This window comes from Myotis davidii, unplaced genomic scaffold (genome assembly GCF_000327345.1).
Source record: "Myotis davidii unplaced genomic scaffold, ASM32734v1 scaffold534, whole genome shotgun sequence".
NCBI lineage: Eukaryota > Metazoa > Chordata > Mammalia > Chiroptera > Vespertilionidae > Myotis > Myotis davidii.
In genome coordinates, this window is record NW_006286678.1 from 720,616 (window position 1) to 739,401 (window position 18,786).

The 18,786-nt window shown below is 41.8% G+C and overlaps 1 protein-coding gene across 1 annotated transcript in view; it reads right to left on the minus strand.

Moving 5' to 3' along the window:
* PLPPR1 (phospholipid phosphatase related 1) overlaps nucleotides 1-18,786 on the minus strand; it is a 107,067-nt gene that overhangs the window by 12,127 nt on the left and 76,154 nt on the right. The window contains exons 3-4 of the mRNA XM_015560474.1: nucleotides 11,163-11,295; nucleotides 3,189-3,439 (exon numbers count right to left, since the gene is read on the minus strand). Coding sequence (XP_015415960.1) covers nucleotides 3,189-3,439; nucleotides 11,163-11,295 — 384 coding nt within the window. The remainder of the gene's footprint in view (nucleotides 1-3,188; nucleotides 3,440-11,162; nucleotides 11,296-18,786) is intronic.

The window sequence follows — 18,786 nt, forward strand, 5'->3', positions numbered from 1 at the left end:
TCAGAAATGTTTGCACAATGGGAATCTTGTATCAGGGTTTATCTGATGATAGAGAGGTGTGACTTGAATTGGCTTATATCTGAATCCTTGAAAATGTGCTATAGCTGCATCTATTATGAGTAAGCGGGCTCTACTTACTTTTTCTCCCCCAAAATAAATTTATATCTTACTTGATGAGGGCAGTTTATTACAAGTAACAGATTTAATTTTTATAATGGTATTGCAACATTAATTTCACATAGCAATGAGTTGAGCCTGATAAAAATATAGAAAATGGTGCAAAAGCACATTGCTTCACCCTGGCTAGTGTGGCTCAGTTGGTTGAACATTGTCCCATGCACTGAGAGGTCATTGGTTCAATTCTCCGTCAGAGCACATGCCTGTTAACACTGGGGTACATATGAAAATCGATGTTTCTCTCTCTCTCTCTCTCAAAATCAATAAAATATTTTAAAAGTACATTGCTTCATATAACTTAGGTTCTAGATAACTTAAGGCAAGTCAATATTTTGAATATGAAAAAATATGGTGAATGCCTGAGAGGACTTTCTTTGCTTAAAAGAAAAGAAACCTGGCATAGTTGTTTGTTTGTTGGTTGGTTTAAATAAAGTGAAGAAGCCTCATTGAGCTATAATGGATCTGCTTTGTAAATTGAGGCTTCTGTGTGATTTATGTTTGTGTTTTCTTACTGTGGGGGGAGGGGCAGCTGAAATAACTTTCATCACGCATTCATTAAAGAAAAATCTTAAAGGAATAATGAAGAAGACATTTTGGATAATTGGTGGTTGGTAAATTGGTCCTATGGATGTGATCCTGTAAATGGGACTCCAAGGAAACTTCGTTTTAGAGAGAATATTTAGCGATTATTTTCAAGTCAATGACTGATGTTTGTGTTTTCTTAGAGAGAATATTTAGCGATTATTTTCAAGTCTAATAAAGAGACAGACCAGTCCTGAGCCACTCTTTTCTCCCCGAATGTATGTAATTCAGAGTAATTGCAGGAACTCTCTTCCCTCAGAGGCAGACTCTCAGGGAGGGGATGGGGATAACACACTGAAAGGATTCCTGGTCAGGACACATGCCTGGGCTGAGAGCTCTCACATCGATGTTTCTCTCTCTCTCTCTCGAAATCAATAAAAATATTTTAAAAGTACATTGCTTCATATAACTTAGGTTCTAGATAACTTAAGGCAAGTCAATATTTTGAATATGAAAAAATATGGTGAATGCCTGAGAGGACTTTCTTTGCTTAAAAGAAAAGAAACCTGGCATAGTTGTTTGTTTGTTGGTTGGTTTAAATAAAGTGAAGAAGCCTCATTGAGCTATAATGGATCTGCTTTGTAAATTGAGGCTTCTGTGTGATTTATGTTTGTGTTTTCTTACTGTGGGGGGAGGGGCAGCTGAAATAACTTTCATCACGCATTCATTAAAGAAAAATCTTAAAGGAATAATGAAGAAGACATTTTGGATAATTGGTGGTTGGTAAATTGGTCCTATGGATGTGATCCTGTAAATGGGACTCCAAGGAAACTTCGTTTTAGAGAGAATATTTAGCGATTATTTTCAAGTCTAATAAAGAGACAGACCAGTCCTGAGCCACTCTTTTCTCCCCGAATGTATGTAATTCAGAGTAATTGCAGGAACTCTCTTCCCTCAGAGGCAGACTCTCAGGGAGGGGATGGGGATGTGCTCCCCGGGAGTGGAGGTCGGGGGCATGCTCAGACGCTCTGGGCAGAATGGGCAGTTTGAAAGGAGTGTTTCCTCTGTTTTCTCCTTCCCTCACCTTTCATTGAGAATCACTAGACCAGCCATCTCCTGAGTATAAAATGCGTAGAAGGAAGGGAAAGGGATATTTTCCACCAATAGTTGCACTTCCACGCTAAGTGCCTATGATATTCAGCCTTTGATCTGATCCCTAACTCTCAGTTCTATGCAAATGAAAGGAACCAAAGTTTTTCCACCCTGAAGCTGCCTTTTTGGGATATTGATTTTAAGCTGTCTATTAAGAAACAGGACCTCCCCACTTTTCCGGCCCAGGGGATTCAGACAGAGAAACCTGTTTCAGGAGGGGGACCTTAGGATGCTGCTGTAGCCTAATTTGAATTAAGTGTGGTCAAAAGGAGGGCTTGGGGCTGGAGCTAGCTGGCCCCGAGTCCCACCATTTCTGAGTTGCCTAGCAAGGATTTTCCTGCCAGTGTGTTCTGCTTTCTCTCAATCACCTGTGACTCGCCCATCCTCACTTCTGAAATCTAATTTCCTGCTCCCCACCTTTCTCTTTTGTCCAAGATGTCTTATATACCCAAGGCGGCTTCATTGTTTTTGGAATTTTCACGCCTATGAGAACTCCCCGTGCACATATATTGAACTTTGGTTTTGCCCTTGTTAATCTATCTCTGTTAATTTGATAATTAGCACAGCCAGAATCACTTAGAAGGTGGGAGGGAAAGTATTATTTCTTCTAGCCCCCCAGAAGCAGAGGCCAGAGGAAGGTGAAATGAGATCATTTCCCACATGGAAGAAATTAAAGATTAGAGAAAAAAAAAGCGAGACCATCATTTCTCCTTGTATTTTAAGATGAGCTGCACTTTAGGCTTTCTCTGTGATAACAGCAAAAAATGTAGAGAACATTATACCTCAGTGGGGGCACCAAAGCCAGAGTGCTCTGGAGAGCAGGGAGAAGGGAAGTGTTGGGGGTTGTGGGGTCAGCCATCCTTGTGGCAACGCGATGGAGAAGTGTCAAGAGGAGCGAGGGAAGTTGTCTTTTCCCGGGGTGTGTGCACTGCAGGGCCAGCCGTTCCTTTATGGCTCACACCTGCAAATCTGTAGGCAGGTGTGAGGAGTCTGTGCCGTCCTGGAACCAACCAAAACTTTGGCAGAGAGTGCTGTTGTGGGCTGTGAAAGAATCCTAGACACAAAGCCAGAAGCCTGGGTACCAGCTCTAACTGTGTGTTCTTAGCTGTTCTCAGGACCTCAGTTTCTGCATCAGTAAAATGGGGAGATTTGACTAATTATCAACCTTCTTTCCAGAACTAATATCCTCTGGCAGGGTGGGGGCAACCGCATGATATCACCCAGGAGAAACACTTTGTAACAAGACTTTGATGAAAGAATGGGGCCGAGGACGGCAGAGAGACACACATCCCAGCCATCGCTCCACTTGGGAGAGACGGCCAGACTCGCAGACTCACCGTGGCATATAAGGCGGAGTATACACTCAGGGCAGCGTGTTTGGAAGGAAAGGATCTCCGAGCCTTTTCGATCACTTCCAGGTCCCCGGTACAAATGTTCCCATTGTTTATGAACTGGTGGTGGGCTCGGCAGTCCGTACTGGTGTAGTTCGGCTTGCACACCGTCAAGAAGTATGGCGTTAGGTGCCCAGTGACTACTTGTCCGGCGTTTACAAAAATGTCAGTAGCAAAAAGCCCAAACGCAAATACCCCTAGAAGAAGATTGAAAAGAATTAGAAATGGTGCCACACAGTTAACTGGTTTTTATCCCCAAGAGGAAACACTGAGTCCAGGATGACCTACTGAAAACAGTTTCTCCCTGCTGCTGTTTGGAAATGCAACTTCTCCTAGCAGGCGTTATCTATCAGAGTGAATGAGGTTGGGGAGTTGTCCTTAAAAGAGAGAGAAAAGATCATTCCAGAAACCTTGATTGAATTGCATGTTTCTTTTGATGTTGGGAAGAGAAAATGAGAAGTAAAGAGGATTAAAGACAGATGCTGTTGACTGTATTAGTTTGCCTATTGCTGCTGTAACAAGTTACCATAAACTGAGTGGCTCAGAACAACACAAATGTATCCTCGCGCAGCTCTGAAGGTCAGAAATATAAAGTAGGTTTCACTGGGCTAATAACAAAGTGTAGGCAGGGTTTATTCCTTCTGGAAACTCCAGGGTAGAATTCATTCCTGGCCTTTTCAAGCTTCCACAAGATGCCTTCATTCCTAGCTTGCGACCCCCACCCTCCCTTTTCAGCAATCATATCATTATGACCTCGGCTTCCACTCTCCTTCTCTGACTCTCCCTTGCTTCCCTCTTAGAAGGACCCTTTGATTGTATTGGGTCCACCCGGATAATCCAGGCCATGATCCTCATCTGAAGATCCTTAATTTCATCAGACCTGTAAGTTCCCTCTTGTCATGTAAGGTGCCATGTCCAGTTTCCAGGGTTTAGATGCGGACATTTTGCGAGAGGAGGGCGTCATTCTTCCTATCGCACACACTGCTGTTTGGCTGAGAATCCTGTGGGTGGGCTTTATTTCCTGGATTCTCTCTGTTCTCTGGTAAATTCCACAGGATTCACCCTTCTAAGTGTGGAAATGATGGGCAGATTTCCTCACAGGAAGCCCCACTGTGAATTCTTCCAAAGCCTAGAGAGTACATGTAGAGATTATCTGTTAAGTATATCAAGAGAGGCTATTCAGAGCCCAGGTGTATACAAGTTGCTTAAAGGGATAAAGCCAACTTTCAAATGCAGCTCAATTATGGGAGAAGCTGGCACGTGTGAGAGGCAGCGTTACCCTGGTGAATGTCAAGGGTCTGCTATAGTTTCAATTAAAAGTTCTACCCAATTTTGACTCCCATATTCAATGTCCTGAATCTGCAAATTGTGCTGATACCAGCACTCGAAAGTTAATCCATTATAGCAGAATGGAGACAGGTGTGGCTGAAAGCTTCATCCGGTTTCACTGTGATCTGTATTGATTGCTACAATTTTCTTTTTTGTGGCTTTGCCAGGATTCACATTCTCACAATGAGAACTGGCTCTTTCAACGGCATCCGCCAGCTCGCCCTCGCAGGGTCTGACCTCCCAGAGCAGGCGCTCATTGATCATTCGTGGCAATTTTCACCCCTACATTCTGCAAGTCTGAATGGTTAGAATTTTTTTTTCATCTTCAAGCAGGATTCTCCAAGAGCAGGTCTGGGGCTCTTTCGAGGGGGCAGTAAGTCCGTCTAGAGTCTAGACACTGTTTTCCAGGAAACGAGGGTAATTTATGATTTGAAAGGGGAAAGTGACAGCGTTTTCCTCTGGCATTGTATTTGTCAGAAGTGCTTCCAGTGAGGGCGGGTTCGTTCTTTCTGCGACAGAGGATTCCGAGGCTCCTTGGCTCGTGTCTGCAGTGCCAGCTCTGTGGCCACGGGGACGGTGACAGCCGGTTCTCTTGGCTGTCGCGCAATAACATTGCTGCAAGTTGCTTTCCCCTCTCCTCTGCCTCCCCTGGACTATGTCTACCTCTCCCGATGGCTTAACAAGCATCTGCTGCCCAAACATTTCATTCTAGTGCATTTGATGTAGCCTCAGAAGGGCACTGCAGCAGGCGGGGCAACACCCACCTGGCACAGGCCACGCCAACAACGGGCGGTGGGACCTGCAGCGCTGGTGATTCACAGACAACGGCAGATCCCACAGCGCTTTTGTAAGAAACGCCAGCCATGCCTGGCGCCCAACTCTGAGCTCCTTGTGTGTATTTTACAAGCCTCAGAAGCTAAAAATAGCTGTTTGTACTCTGAGTCAGCCGGAACACCACTGATGGTCTCCTATATGGCAAGGTATTATTTGAAGGCGTTTTAAACATGTATAGATGCCCTAAAACTAAAGGCGAGATCCTATTTTGGAAAATTTAACAGATACTTTTTTCATTCCTGTCACCCTTCCTCCTTGTGGGTTCTATTTACAGTAGGGCTCGGCTCCCAGGGGTGCTCCTGGCTCCAGGAGCTGGTTATGTTTCTGAATGGATTTACTGCAGACACAACACAGTCTAAAGCTGTGGGCTCCAGCCTTATTGTTGTTGCTTTGTTTCTTTGGAATTCCGAAACGGCTTGGCTGCGATGACCAAGAGCCACGGTCTGGAGGACCAGACCACTGGGTTTCAAGATCAACTCTAGGCTAGGGGAGGGTTTGGCTGAGGATGTCACCCACCGAGGAGGAGAGAGAGCCCTCCCGATCTGGCTGCAGGAGTCAAGGGCCACTCCCATGCTCCCTGCCTCATGCTGGTTGTCAAATCCCAGGGGAAGGATAGCAAGCTCCAGAACAATTTGGGAAATCCTGTGCCTCTCAAGGTGTAGCCCAGAAGCCCTGCACTCCTCATCAGAGAAGTTTCACATGCAGCACGGGATCAGAGCAACAGGGCGCCTGATTAGCATGATGGGAAGATAGGAAAATGCTTTCTCCTTAACACGCCTTATTCACACGAGAAGTTTCCTAATGAAGATTGCTTATCTGCAGGTACCATGTTTCTCATTTTCTTGCAAGGACATACTGAGCTGGAGAGATGTTTGATTAGGACTGCCATGGATACTAGAAAATAGTAATAATAAAGATAAAATAATGGAAGTTAATACCCTGTGCTTAGTATGTACTAGGTGTTGTTCTAAATGCTTCAAAGTATTGCTGCTCTTAATCCCCACCACAATTCTATGAGGTAGACACTATTATTATTTCCACATTTCACCAATGAAGAAATTGAGGCATAGAGAGGTCAAATAACATGACCAAGTTCACACAGCTAATAAGTAGAAGAGCTGAGATTAGAAACTAAATAGTATGGCTATAAATCCATACATTTAATCATTACCCTCTACGCTTATACTTTAATGTTCTTTAAAAAATATGGGTAGACATTAGGCCATGAAAAAAGCGCTTTAGCTCTGTATGCTTGGTAATACACACACACACACACACACACACACACACACACACACACTGAGAAAATGGGAGGATTTAGAGCATGTCCCTGATGAATGGATTGCCTTGAACAACAGAACAAAAATTCCTCAAATTTTTAGCCAGCAATTTTCCACCAAGAATATGACAGAATATCTATTTGTAATCACTGAATGAGGCACTTTTCTCATCCCTTAGGCAAGGAATCAGCTTTTTTTTTCTTAAATAGTGTAATATAAACACCATTGGTGTAAATTGATCTATAGATATCAAATATTATCTTATGCTTCTAAAAGAAGTTTCTGACAGAATTAAATGTATCAGTTCCTTGGACAGTTAATTTCATAAGTTCAAGATTCTTTGGTCTTGGTCTCCTCTAGGCTTCACAAAAACACCCAAGACTGACAGCAGTCTACTTGTCTTGATGACATGGTTTTAATTCTAAGTATAGGTTTTATTTAAATTAATTAATCTGAACCTCAGTTACTTTATATCACAGGTTTATTATGCAAATCATAGAAATAGTTATAAAAACATTTTGTAAATTGTGAGCTATATATAGATGTTATTATTTTTATATCTGAGGAAAGTAGATGCCCTCAGTATTTTAAATAAGTTGATTATAAAAATAGTTTTGAAACAGAGGGAAGAGAAAAGAACCCTATAATTCTAACAACTTCAAACAACACATTTAGTATTTTACTCATGATATTAAAAAAAATCCTCTATTTGTCATATTATAACTATTCATCATCATAAGTGAAGATGAAGGATAACTACTTAATAAAGATGGTGAGTAATCCACTAGAAACACCCCCAAATATTTTTACTAATGAAATAACAAATATACTTCTACTTCCCTGGAGCATAAAATTAAATAATGTTTTTGTGACTTTAAAAAAAAGTCTCAACAAGAATATCTTCTTTACTTCCCACCTCTGAGGACAGTAACTCAGTGCTTTTTCTCTCAAATGTCATTCAGAAGTGAGATTTGTTCTCTGCACTGAGCAGAGTAACCCCAAACAGCCTCATCACACTTTCTGGGCCTTGAGCAGAGGCTAATCCTGGCTATGCCTTTTAGATCAACTAAGGCTCCCAGCTTTAGCGTACCTCCCCTCCTTGCACCCTTATCTCCACCCACAGGGCCAATCCTGATATGTAGTAGGAAGTACCAAACATCTTTTTAAATAAATATATTTTTATTGATTTCAGAGAGGGAGAGAGAGATAGAAACATCAATGATGAGAATCATTGATCTGCTGCCTCCTGCATGCCCCCTACTGTGGATTGAGCCTGCAACCCTGGCATGTGCCCTTGACCAGAATTGAACCCGGGACCCTTCAGTCTGAAGGCTGATACTCTATCCACTGAGCGAAACTGGCTAGGGCAAATATATATATAGATTGATTTCAGAGAGGAAGGGAGAGGGAGAGAGAGATAGAAACATCAATGATGAGAATCACTGATTGGCCCTGCAGGCCCCACACTGGTGATTGAGCCCACAACCTGAGCATGTGCCCCACTGGGAACTGAACTGTGACCTCCTGATTCACAGGCTGATGCTCAACCACTGAGCCAGGCCAGGCAGAGGTAACCAACAGCTTAGTCTGAAAGTCTGGTGGCTTGCCTTCTCATGGAGTCTGGATGCTGAGGTTCCATTTACTTCCCCTAAGATCCATCTTGGCCTTTCCACCTGATCAATGTATCTTTTCTTCAACTCCGGTTCTTGCTGCTGAGTCTAGAAATATCTCCACCTGGGTTGCTCCTGACATTTTTCTTTTAAGGTCTCTAGACTCTTGTCTCAGAACTAAAGTTGGGTGCCTGGGCACTGAAAATTACTTTTAGAGCACCCACCAGGCTCAGCTTCCTCCATCAGCACATGGAGCTAGCCTAGTTCACTGGGCACCTGGTTGGCTGGGATGGTCCCTGTCCTCCTATGACGTCACTGCCACCTTTAGACAATTCTCACTGTAAAACAGGTTCTCCCACCCCATTTAAAACTGTATATCTGCCTCCACAAACTCCTTATTTCCCTTTTCTACATTATTATTTTCCCCCATAGCACTTTTCCAACAAACGCTATAATTTACTTATTTGTTTAATGTCTGGTTTCTCCCACGAGAATATAAATTCAATGAGGAGCAAATCTCTTTCTATTTGGCTCACTAATATGTCTTTAATACCCTAATCAGTGCCTAACGTATAATACATGCCCAACAAATTATTCACTCAAGGTTGAATGATTATGATCAGTTTCTAAGTTTCTATAATTGAAGTATAGAAAGTAAATGCAAGTAGAAATGGATTGATTGAATCAAGTAAAGTCTCTTTTCAGATAAAGTACATTTTAATGACTTTCAAAACTGAGAAGGATTTTCTAGTGCTTGAAAAGGCTAACATTAGGCTTGTCTCAGGGTATCAATTCTTATAACCATAAAATACTATGACCTTTGAAACTGCATTTAAAATATTCATGCTTCATTTAGATCACACTTAATTTATGGCAATTAATTAGTGTTACATGAATTAACTATTTACCATGAGACTTTCTATTCTGCCCAGTGCTACCAATTCCTTAGACCTGACCTAAATGGCAGAAGACTTGCTTGGAATTTAATTAAGTTTTTATTAGAAGTAATAATAAAGCAATTATGCGATTCCAAATGAAAAGCCAACAATAAATAGCTTCTGGGTAACAGGCTATTTTAGGTGCTAACAGTCTAATCTTAGCATATTTGGATCCATTTTTTTTTTTCTTTAACTAAAAAAAAAAAAAGGTAGTTATTCAGGAAGAGAAAGGTAGTTTATTTCCTTCTATATGAAACAACCCCAAAACCCTCAGCGAATTCTAATGCTTTTCAATATTAAATTAAAAAGTTACTATTGAATAATTGATATTTACATGAATATATTTATTCAAGTATATTTGTGTATGAAAAGGATATAACTCAAATTATCTTCATGAATTTTGGGGAAAATGTGACTTCTTTATTTTGTTTTGCTGCTGAAAAAGCAAAATATAGGTGGTTATCTTTTGAGAATTTAAAACTTTGTATTGTTCTTCAATGTCATGCAATACCAAAGGAAATGGTATAAGGGAAGGGAAGGAGAGTGAAGAAATGAGAAAAGGGAGACATCCAAATAGGTGTTGCTAATTTGACATTGTTTTTGTAAAATGTTGGTCAAATTTGTTAGTACAGTCAATGCCTTTCCTTCCTTCACACATCATGCACATGAAATTTAAGAAGTTATACAATGGTTTAGAATGGGTAGAGGAGTTTAGTTATGAGAGTTTATACATAATGCCTGGGAGGTGGGACATCTAATAATGATAACCTTGGGGAAAAATGTATCGTTGGATTTGTGAATCCAAGGAATTCAATCCTCCCTGTCAAGGTCAACACAATAACATTTATCTACAGGAGGAGATGGCTTAATTAGAATGTTTTCCCCTTGACTTTGCTCTTCTTGTCATTTTCTCATTTAACATTGAATTTGGATCTGTGGAAAGGGGTGAGGGGCTATCCGTTGAAGTCTATGCCACACAGACCAGAGAAGACAAGGAACTGGGGACCTGCGGTGCCACTGTCAGCAGTGCTTTGTACATTGAAGATGATGTTAAAGAACAGGGCCATCTTTCTGAATAGCCTTTATTTTGCCACCCCTCTTTTTTTTAAAAAAATAATGATTAGCTAACTTTCTTATTTTAAAATTATACATATTCATGATAAAAAACTGGAAAATACAGAACAACAGAAAGCAAAATAATAAAAATTATTCACCCATTATCTTACAAGACAAAAGAGACAACAGTTAACTTTGAGCACATTTCCCTTAATTTTTTTCTGAGATGCACATACACAAACAAATACATATGCACATACCACATACATACATTTATATAACTAGTATCCTTTTTATTTTGAAATAATTACAGATTCATAGTGTCTTGACTTTTTTTTCACATAACATTGTACCCTGAATATTTCTTCTTTCATTAATAATTCTTACAAATACCATTTTCGGAGGTTGCAACTTATCATGGTAGCATTATTTTTAAAAATTGTATTATTATATATTTCTAATTTATATTATGATAAAGTAATTTTAGTCCATAAAAAGTTATCTATATCTCTGATAATTTCCCTTGGACAGATACTTCAAAGTGGGATGTTGGGTTTAAAATAACAGTTATTTTTAAGACCATTGAAATATATTGTCAAATCACTATGCAACAAGGTGTATCAACTTAGCCTTCCTAGAAATCTATTAGAATCCCAAGTTTCTTCTCATCCTTGGTAGCAAAAGCATTATTTTTATTAAAATAAGTACCTCTCCGCTTCAAGGATCAAAAATGTGACTTGGCGCTATGATCAGGCTCAGTGTCTGCACTTGGTTAAAAGCCTCAGAGCACCTGGCTCCAGTGGGTTTGTCTTTACTAAGTTTAGTGGGTTTTACCCATAAGCGTGACTCAGTTCAGCACGCTCTTGTACTCACCTATGAATCTCACGATCCTTCGGAGTAAGGGGTTCAGGTAACAGCATTCTCCGGTTAGAATTGTTTTCTCCTGGGCAATCAGAGATTCTCGGGTTGACTTGATGAAATACATGGATATCTCACCAATAAAAATCTGCAGAAGGAATGTGTACGAAATGTCAAATTGGAGAGCTGTCTGATAGAAAAGACCAGTGGATTCACAAACAACACAAAGAGCTTCTGGGGCTCCAGAATCCTTTTAAAAGATATCACGTTGGGGAGGTGGAGAGTTAAAGAATAGTTTGCATTTGAACTTGTTGAGAGTATTAGAGAAAGCAATAATTAATCTCAGATCACTTTCAGACTATAATATTAAATCCTAAGGCCATAAAACATCAGTTAAAATAAAGAATTGTAATAGAATTTATGACAAGGTTTATTCATGCTGGGATTGAATTTTTTTTTAACTCCATATGTGAGTTGCAGTACTGAGAAATAAGTGGGAAAGCCAGTGTTCCCAACAAGGCACTATATGCACACAGCACAATAAGTTATTACTTCGTGATATGCAATCCTACCTTTACTGACATGAGAAAGCCTATTTGAATGTTTCTCTGAGCTATATTTCTCCTCCTCTGAACTGGTTGACTGTCCCTTCTTTAAGATTGGCTCCTCTTTCTTGTTATCTTGAACTAATACATGTGTATTATAATTTAAGTCATAATGCCTTTGCATAGATTGTAAGCTCCCTAATGACAGAAACGACATCTTATATTTCTTCCTTATGCTTATAGCTCCCAGCACAGTGTACTCCCATTTAAAACAAGGAACTAGCATGAGACAAGTTGTCACCAACTCTGACACTGCCATAATTGAAGACTGAGAACCACCAATGAAGAAAAGAAAGTTAATAGTTATCATTGTCTATTAAAAACTAGGTGTCAGGCCCTGGCCAGTTTGGCTCTGTGGATAGGGTGTCGGTCTGCGGACTGAAGGGTCCCAGGTCCGATCGAGGGTTCCTTAGCCTGACCTGCGCCCTCTCGCAGTCAGGACCCCTCAGGGGATAGGCACCTGCTGGGTTAGGCTCGATCCTCCTGGGGATCTGTGAACCAGAAGCCAGGATCACTGCTCCTTAGCGCCACCATGGAGGTGGTAGAGGCTCCTGCCACAGCCACTGCGCTCGCCAGCCGTGAGCCTGACTTCTGGTTAAGCGGCACTCCCCCTGTGGGAGCACACTGACCACCAGGGGGCTGCTCCTGTGTTGTGTCTACCCCTGGTGGTCAGTGCGTGTCATAGTGGCCAGTCGTTCCACTGGTCATTCCGCAGTTCAGTTGATTTACATATTAGGGTTTTATTATATAGGCCTGGCCGGTGATCAGGGCCGATATGTGGGGCAACTGGCAGGGCAATCAGGAGACCCCGCTGGCACCTGCCTTGGCTGGCCTGGCACCACCCACTCACCCGCCCCACCCCCACTGCCACCATCGGTTGCCTCCCTCTGCAGGGCAACCAGTGCGGTGACTGGGGGGGTCCCTGCTGGCACTTGCCTTGGCTGGCCTGGGGCCTGTGGGCTGTGGGCAGCTCCTGCATTGAGCGCCTGCCCCCTGGTCAGTGCATGACATAGCAACTGATTGTTCCACTATTTGTTTCGCCATTCAGTCGATTTGCATTTATTATATAGGATATATATAAAGATATATATGTGTATATATATATGTGTGTGTATACACACACACGCACACATACATACATACATAACACAAAACTAGGTGTCAGGCACATTATCATAGCAATTTTCATGTTCATAAGATCCCTAGTGCAGGTATTATTACTCTTGCTGTACTAGTGAAGAACGAAAGTTCAGCAAGAATAAGTAACTGACACACACTGGCACGTGAGGTACCCAGGACAGCTGAGTGCTAAAGTCCACACTTCCCACCACCTCATATGCCACTTTAATTTTCCTAATCCTTTATTTCAACATTGCCTCAGGGCAGTGGTTGGCAAACTCATTAGTCAACAGAGCCAAATATCAACAGCACTTCTTCAAAACAGACTCGCCCAGGCCAAAAACCGACTTCTGCGCCTGGGCCACAAAGTTTCAATCGCACTGTATGTGCGCGCCGGCATGTGGTATTTTGTGGAAGAGCCACACTCAAGGGGCCAAAGAGCCGCATGTGGCTTGAGAGCCACAGTTTGCCAACTACAGCCGCAGGGGAATGTGATCGGATAGATGCTCTTCTTCGCTTTGTATATCCTGTGGTCTCAGATAAACTCACCAATGTTTAAGAATTCCCACGCCTTACATTCCCCCGTCATTAATATCTGTTTAGATGAATACAAATAACAATATCGTGAATGGCACATGGGTGATGGAAATTAAACTATAGAATTTTAAAATTGGAATCGTTTATCGATGTTTGCCCTTTCCTTTTACAAGTGAGGAAATTGAAAGTCTCGGAGACTTGGCCACGCACAGCCAGACTGTGTCTGAAGCAGGATGTGGCCTCTAAATTGACACGGTCACCTGGTTGTGCAGCTAAGACCCCTGAGGTATATGGGGGTTAAATAATTTGTCCACGGTCATCATAGCTAGTAAGTCACAAACCCTAACTTTGAAGCCAGGAGAGCCTGGCTCCAGGCTCCAGCGTTCTTCCTCTTAACCACTACACTCTTACTTACCAGTGACTCAGGAAAAATATCTGTTGAATTTGTGTTTAACAATGAGAACATAGAAAGCAAAACAAGTTAAATGCAATATGCCTTAATTACTGAAAAACTCATATGACACTAAAGTACAAGGAAGACTAGTAATAGCAGAAATAGAACTGTAGGCAGTCAGAACGGGTGGGAAGTCAATTGGAATAGACAGAAGTCAGGGTCAGACAGGCAAACGATGGGCCAGCATGGATCACCTTGGCCGGTGCTGAAATATTCTGGGCCTAACACCCCTGGGAATTAACAAGGAGTTAATGAGCTCTGTCATGTAAAAATACCTGAATGGCTTCAAAAACCCAGTCCTCCCTCTTTGCTCCCAAGACCGATTGCTGCCAAAATAAGACGCCATGGGGCTTTGTTTGTCCCGACTGTTCATGATGGAACTGCATTGCTCTTCTTTATCTTAGTGAACAGATGGGGGTAAATTCATGGATGCTCGGATACAGGGGATAGTATTTCCTTGAGGGAGTTTTATTCCACAGACTAGCTCAGGTATTCTTGTTGTACACGAATCTCTTACCTCGTGTTTCTCCTTTCTAGGTCTTATCGCAAATAATTACATATTATTATTGTTATTCTCTGTTACGGGATGTCATGCCTCTCTTATTCTCTATTGCATCCCAGGGGCCTAACCCAGTGGAAGGTACACGGTAATTAATCAATGTTGAATGAATTAAGCATGTCAGAGTAATGAAGGTCTTTTGGAATATAGGTTTAATGAGGAAGATTATAAAAAAAAAGAAAAGTGATTTCTATTATTTATCTTTCCAGACTCACTGGAAATGTCACTGCTCTTTTCAAAGCCTTGTCAGGCCCCCTTGGGAAAAGGGAGACCCTGTCTTGTCATTGCTCCCACAATACATATAGATCTCCATCCTGACATCTAGCCAATTAGCTACAATTACTGTTTGTATGTCCCTCTTCGTTGGACTATGATGTCCTTATGGGGAGAACTTTTGCCCTCCCTGTATGGTACCTAGAACAGGACCAGTATATAGTAGACTTAATATTTGTTGAACAAATAAAACATTGAATTTTTGGAGGATCTCCTTATGGATAGAACCCTCTGACCTTAATTTCTCTGAAGATGAACACTGCAGGAAATTCCTAATATGGACTAGACAACATGCAATTAGTGGTGTATTGCTTAAGAATAAATAAAAATCAAGGACTAAGGAACACATAGTAAATGGTCTTTTCAAACTAGATTTACTTATAGATTCATTTTTCATTCACCAGTTTGGGAGAGGGAATTGTCCTAACATTGGAGACAGACACATCTGTGGGGATTAGGGGAGTGAAACAAACAAAGAGAAAAAAAGCATTGCTTTCCACAGCCATTTCAGAAGATGAAATCATTCTTACTGTATAGGAAAGAGCTCTGCAATTTCTAGAAGTTCTACATTCATTGAATCTTTCTACTACTCGTGCAAGAGGGCAAAGAAGCAAGAAAATGGCTCTGGCTGGTGTGTTAAGTGGTTAGAGCGTTGGCCTGAGCACTGAAGGGTCATGGGTTCGATTTCCAGTCAATGGCATGTATCGCTAGCTTGTGGTTCGCTCCCACCCCTGGTCAGGGTGTGTGTGGGAGGCAACCAGTCGATGTGGCTGTCTCCCATGGATGGTTCTCTTTATTTTTCCTTCCATCTCTCCCTCCCTCTCTCTGAAAGCAATGGAAAAAGTATCCTCAAGGGAGGATAAAAAATAAAAATAAAAGGCAAGAAGATATGTGAGAAAATCTATACACAACCTATTCTTGTTAAAAAGTACATGTACAGCCCTGGCCAGTTTGGCTCAGTGGATAGAGCATCAGCCTGCGGACTGAAGGGTCCAGGATTCTATTCCAGTCAAGGGCATATGCCTGGGTTGCAGGCTCAATCCCCGGTGGAGGGTGTGCAGGAGGCAGCCAATCAATGATTCTCTCACCATTGATGTTTCTATCTCTCTCTCCCTCTCTGAAATCAATCAATCAATATATATTTTTAAAGTACATAAAAAATTGAAACAAAATCACTTCAAGGTATAATAGACCAAATAGAACTTAGGCAAAAGGGTATGGGGTTCAAATAAATCCACAAGTGAAATGTCTCAAGACTCTCATGTCAAAGTGATTAGCAGCACACACACACAAAAATATTATCAATAGCCAACAATATTCAAACCACAACTGAGGTATGAAGCATAAAAAAAAATCAGAGCAAGGATATCTATACTAATCTATATATTTAGTTATTGACCTAATCCTAGAATATATTAAGTGATAATGGATGTTTACAAAAGGAAGGAAGGAAGAAAGGAAGGGAGGGAGGAAGGGGGGGTCATCTTACACTTTGTTAGGAAGCTCTTCCTAGTGTTTAGTTAAGGCTGATAGGAAACCATCTAGCTCTCGGTCCCAGTGAGTGGGCTTCACGGATGTTCATTTTCCTGACCACACATAGGGTGCTATTTCTCCATCCACTGGATCCCTTAGTCTCATCTAGGGCCTGATTCTGCTTGGAGAAAGGGAGAGGGGGATTCTTCCTGATCAGGGGAAGGGGTCTCCTTTCCTGCCAGGCCTCCAGCCCACGTTGGATGCCATTTAGCACATTGTGTCAGATTTATGACTGATTTTGGCAATGGCTGGGTTCATCCATCTGTATCGTTGCCACACACACTCTGCCTCTATCTACCACTCTGTTCAGAGAGCAGCTGGGGCATGTGGGATGCACCATGTGTTCCATTCTGGCTGCCCTATTATGGCCTTTCTCATTGTTAGCTGACAAACATCGTATCACTCATGGCAAATGAGAACACCCTCTGGTGAGAAATCATCAAGGCCAAACTCTAGATCTGGCAATGAATGAACTGCAAATGGATTCCATTAGTGCATTTCTCACCCCCCAGCTATACCTGCGATAATCCCAAGGGACAAAAGACATTTAGATAACAGTAAATATGCTTTAAAGTAATGAGGTAACGATTCTATCTCGATAAAGTTGTCTTTAAAATATGGAAACCCAAATGGCAAATAAATAAATAACCCTAGACTGTAGTTTATCAGTTTGGTGTGCTATCTTTTAGACTTCATTTCTTTACAACGTTTTATAGGAGATCTGGTGAGTGATTAATAAGTGATATAAATGTAAAATATTTAGGGAACAGTTTTTAGATTTCAAATTATAAACAGTCTACAGAAAAAAATACACATTGTAAGATGTATTATAATTTCATATTGTAACAGGGATTCACTCCATGTTGTATGTAGTTGTCATTAAAAAGGGCATCTAGAATTACTGGAATATATGTTTTAGGTGCACACACATGCTAGGTGTAGCTCTGATAATTGGCAAGGTCAAAGTCAGTGCTGTTTTGTGACTGTGGGCTGTGAAGTTGGAATTACGGCTCTCTTCCTTCTTGACGTGTGACTTTGGGGAAGTAATTGAATCTTTTTAACCCTCACTTTCCCCCCTTTTTTTCATGATATTGAACATGAGGGTAATAACTGTTGTAGAAAATTGTTGAGAGTATTAAAAAATATATGTCAAAACATCTATAAGTGCTCAAAGCATGATTGTTGCCTTTGCTTCCTGGTCTACCTAGGTAAGTATGCCTGTTGGAATTGATTTTTAAAAAATCATTGGCGTTGGTCCGGGAGCCAGGGGCCATGGTGTGACTCCAGCTCTGCATTGCTCCAACCAGGTGTTTGACCTTGAACCTCTCTGGGGCCTCCGTTTCTGATCTGTCATTCTGTCAGGCTCTCATCTGTTGGACTAGAAGACCATGAAGGTTCCTTTGCAGCTCCAACATCTTTGCTTTATGGTAGGAGCTGACAAGAGAGGCTGATTAAGGGGAACTGAAATCACATCACGGGCTTCAACCTCAGCCCCGGTCGGTTAAGCTCTCCAGGCCCAGCGTGGAACCTACATATCCAGTTACTGACCTAACGCCTAGAATATGTTAGTGATAAGGTTTCTCTTCCCTTGAAGCAAAGTAGACGCAGCCTACTCCTGATTCCTCACACTCCTGATGTCCTGATCCACTGGGTTCCTGAAGGACAGCGGAGGCTGGCAGCCCCACCTCTGCGTTTTGCTCTGAGGAAGAGGAGAGGGTTCTTTCCACATGTCCCAATATTAATGTCTACGTGGCTTCAGAGCTTTCAGTCCAGGGGATTTTTATTTATAAATGTTTTTGTTAATCCTCACCTGAGTTTATTTTTCCATTGATTTTAAGAGAGAGTGGAAGGGAGGGGGAGAGACAGAAAGAGAAACATTGTTTTGAGAGAGACACATCGGTTGGTTGCCTCACCCACACGCCCTGACCAGGGCCAGGGTGCAACCGAGGTATGTGCCCTTGACAGGAATTGAACCCGGGACCCTTTAGTGCCTGGGCTGATGCTCTATCCTTGGAGCCAAACTGGCTAGGGCAGTTCCAGGGATTTTTAGAAGCTTCCAATGTGCTTTCTGAGAAGCTTCCATAGGCATGAGCATTTCCAAGATGAACAGACATGGTTTTTGCTGTAGGTTTTATTTAAAAGTGACACAGGAGATTTTTTTTTTAATGGGTGGCTTTTTACAAAAATATGTATTTTATTTATTTTTTACAGAGAGGAAGGGAGAGGGATAGAGAGTTAGAAACATCGATGAGAGAGAAACATCCATCAGCTGCCTCCTGCACACCCCCTACTGGGGATGTGCCCCCAACCAAGGTACATGCCCTTGACCGGAATTGAACCTGGGACCCTTCAGTCCACAGGCCTTCGCTCTATCCACTGAGCCAAACTGGTTAGGGCATAGGAGATTTTTATACATGTAGACTATGCTGCCAGTCCTGCCTGCCAACATCTTCATACTCTGCTTAAATCTTTCCTGATGGGTGTCACTGGCCAACCAGGTCTGCAGAGAGGGGCTGGTCCTCTCACTGCTCAGTTTTGGTTGTTTTAAGAGCTCTTGAC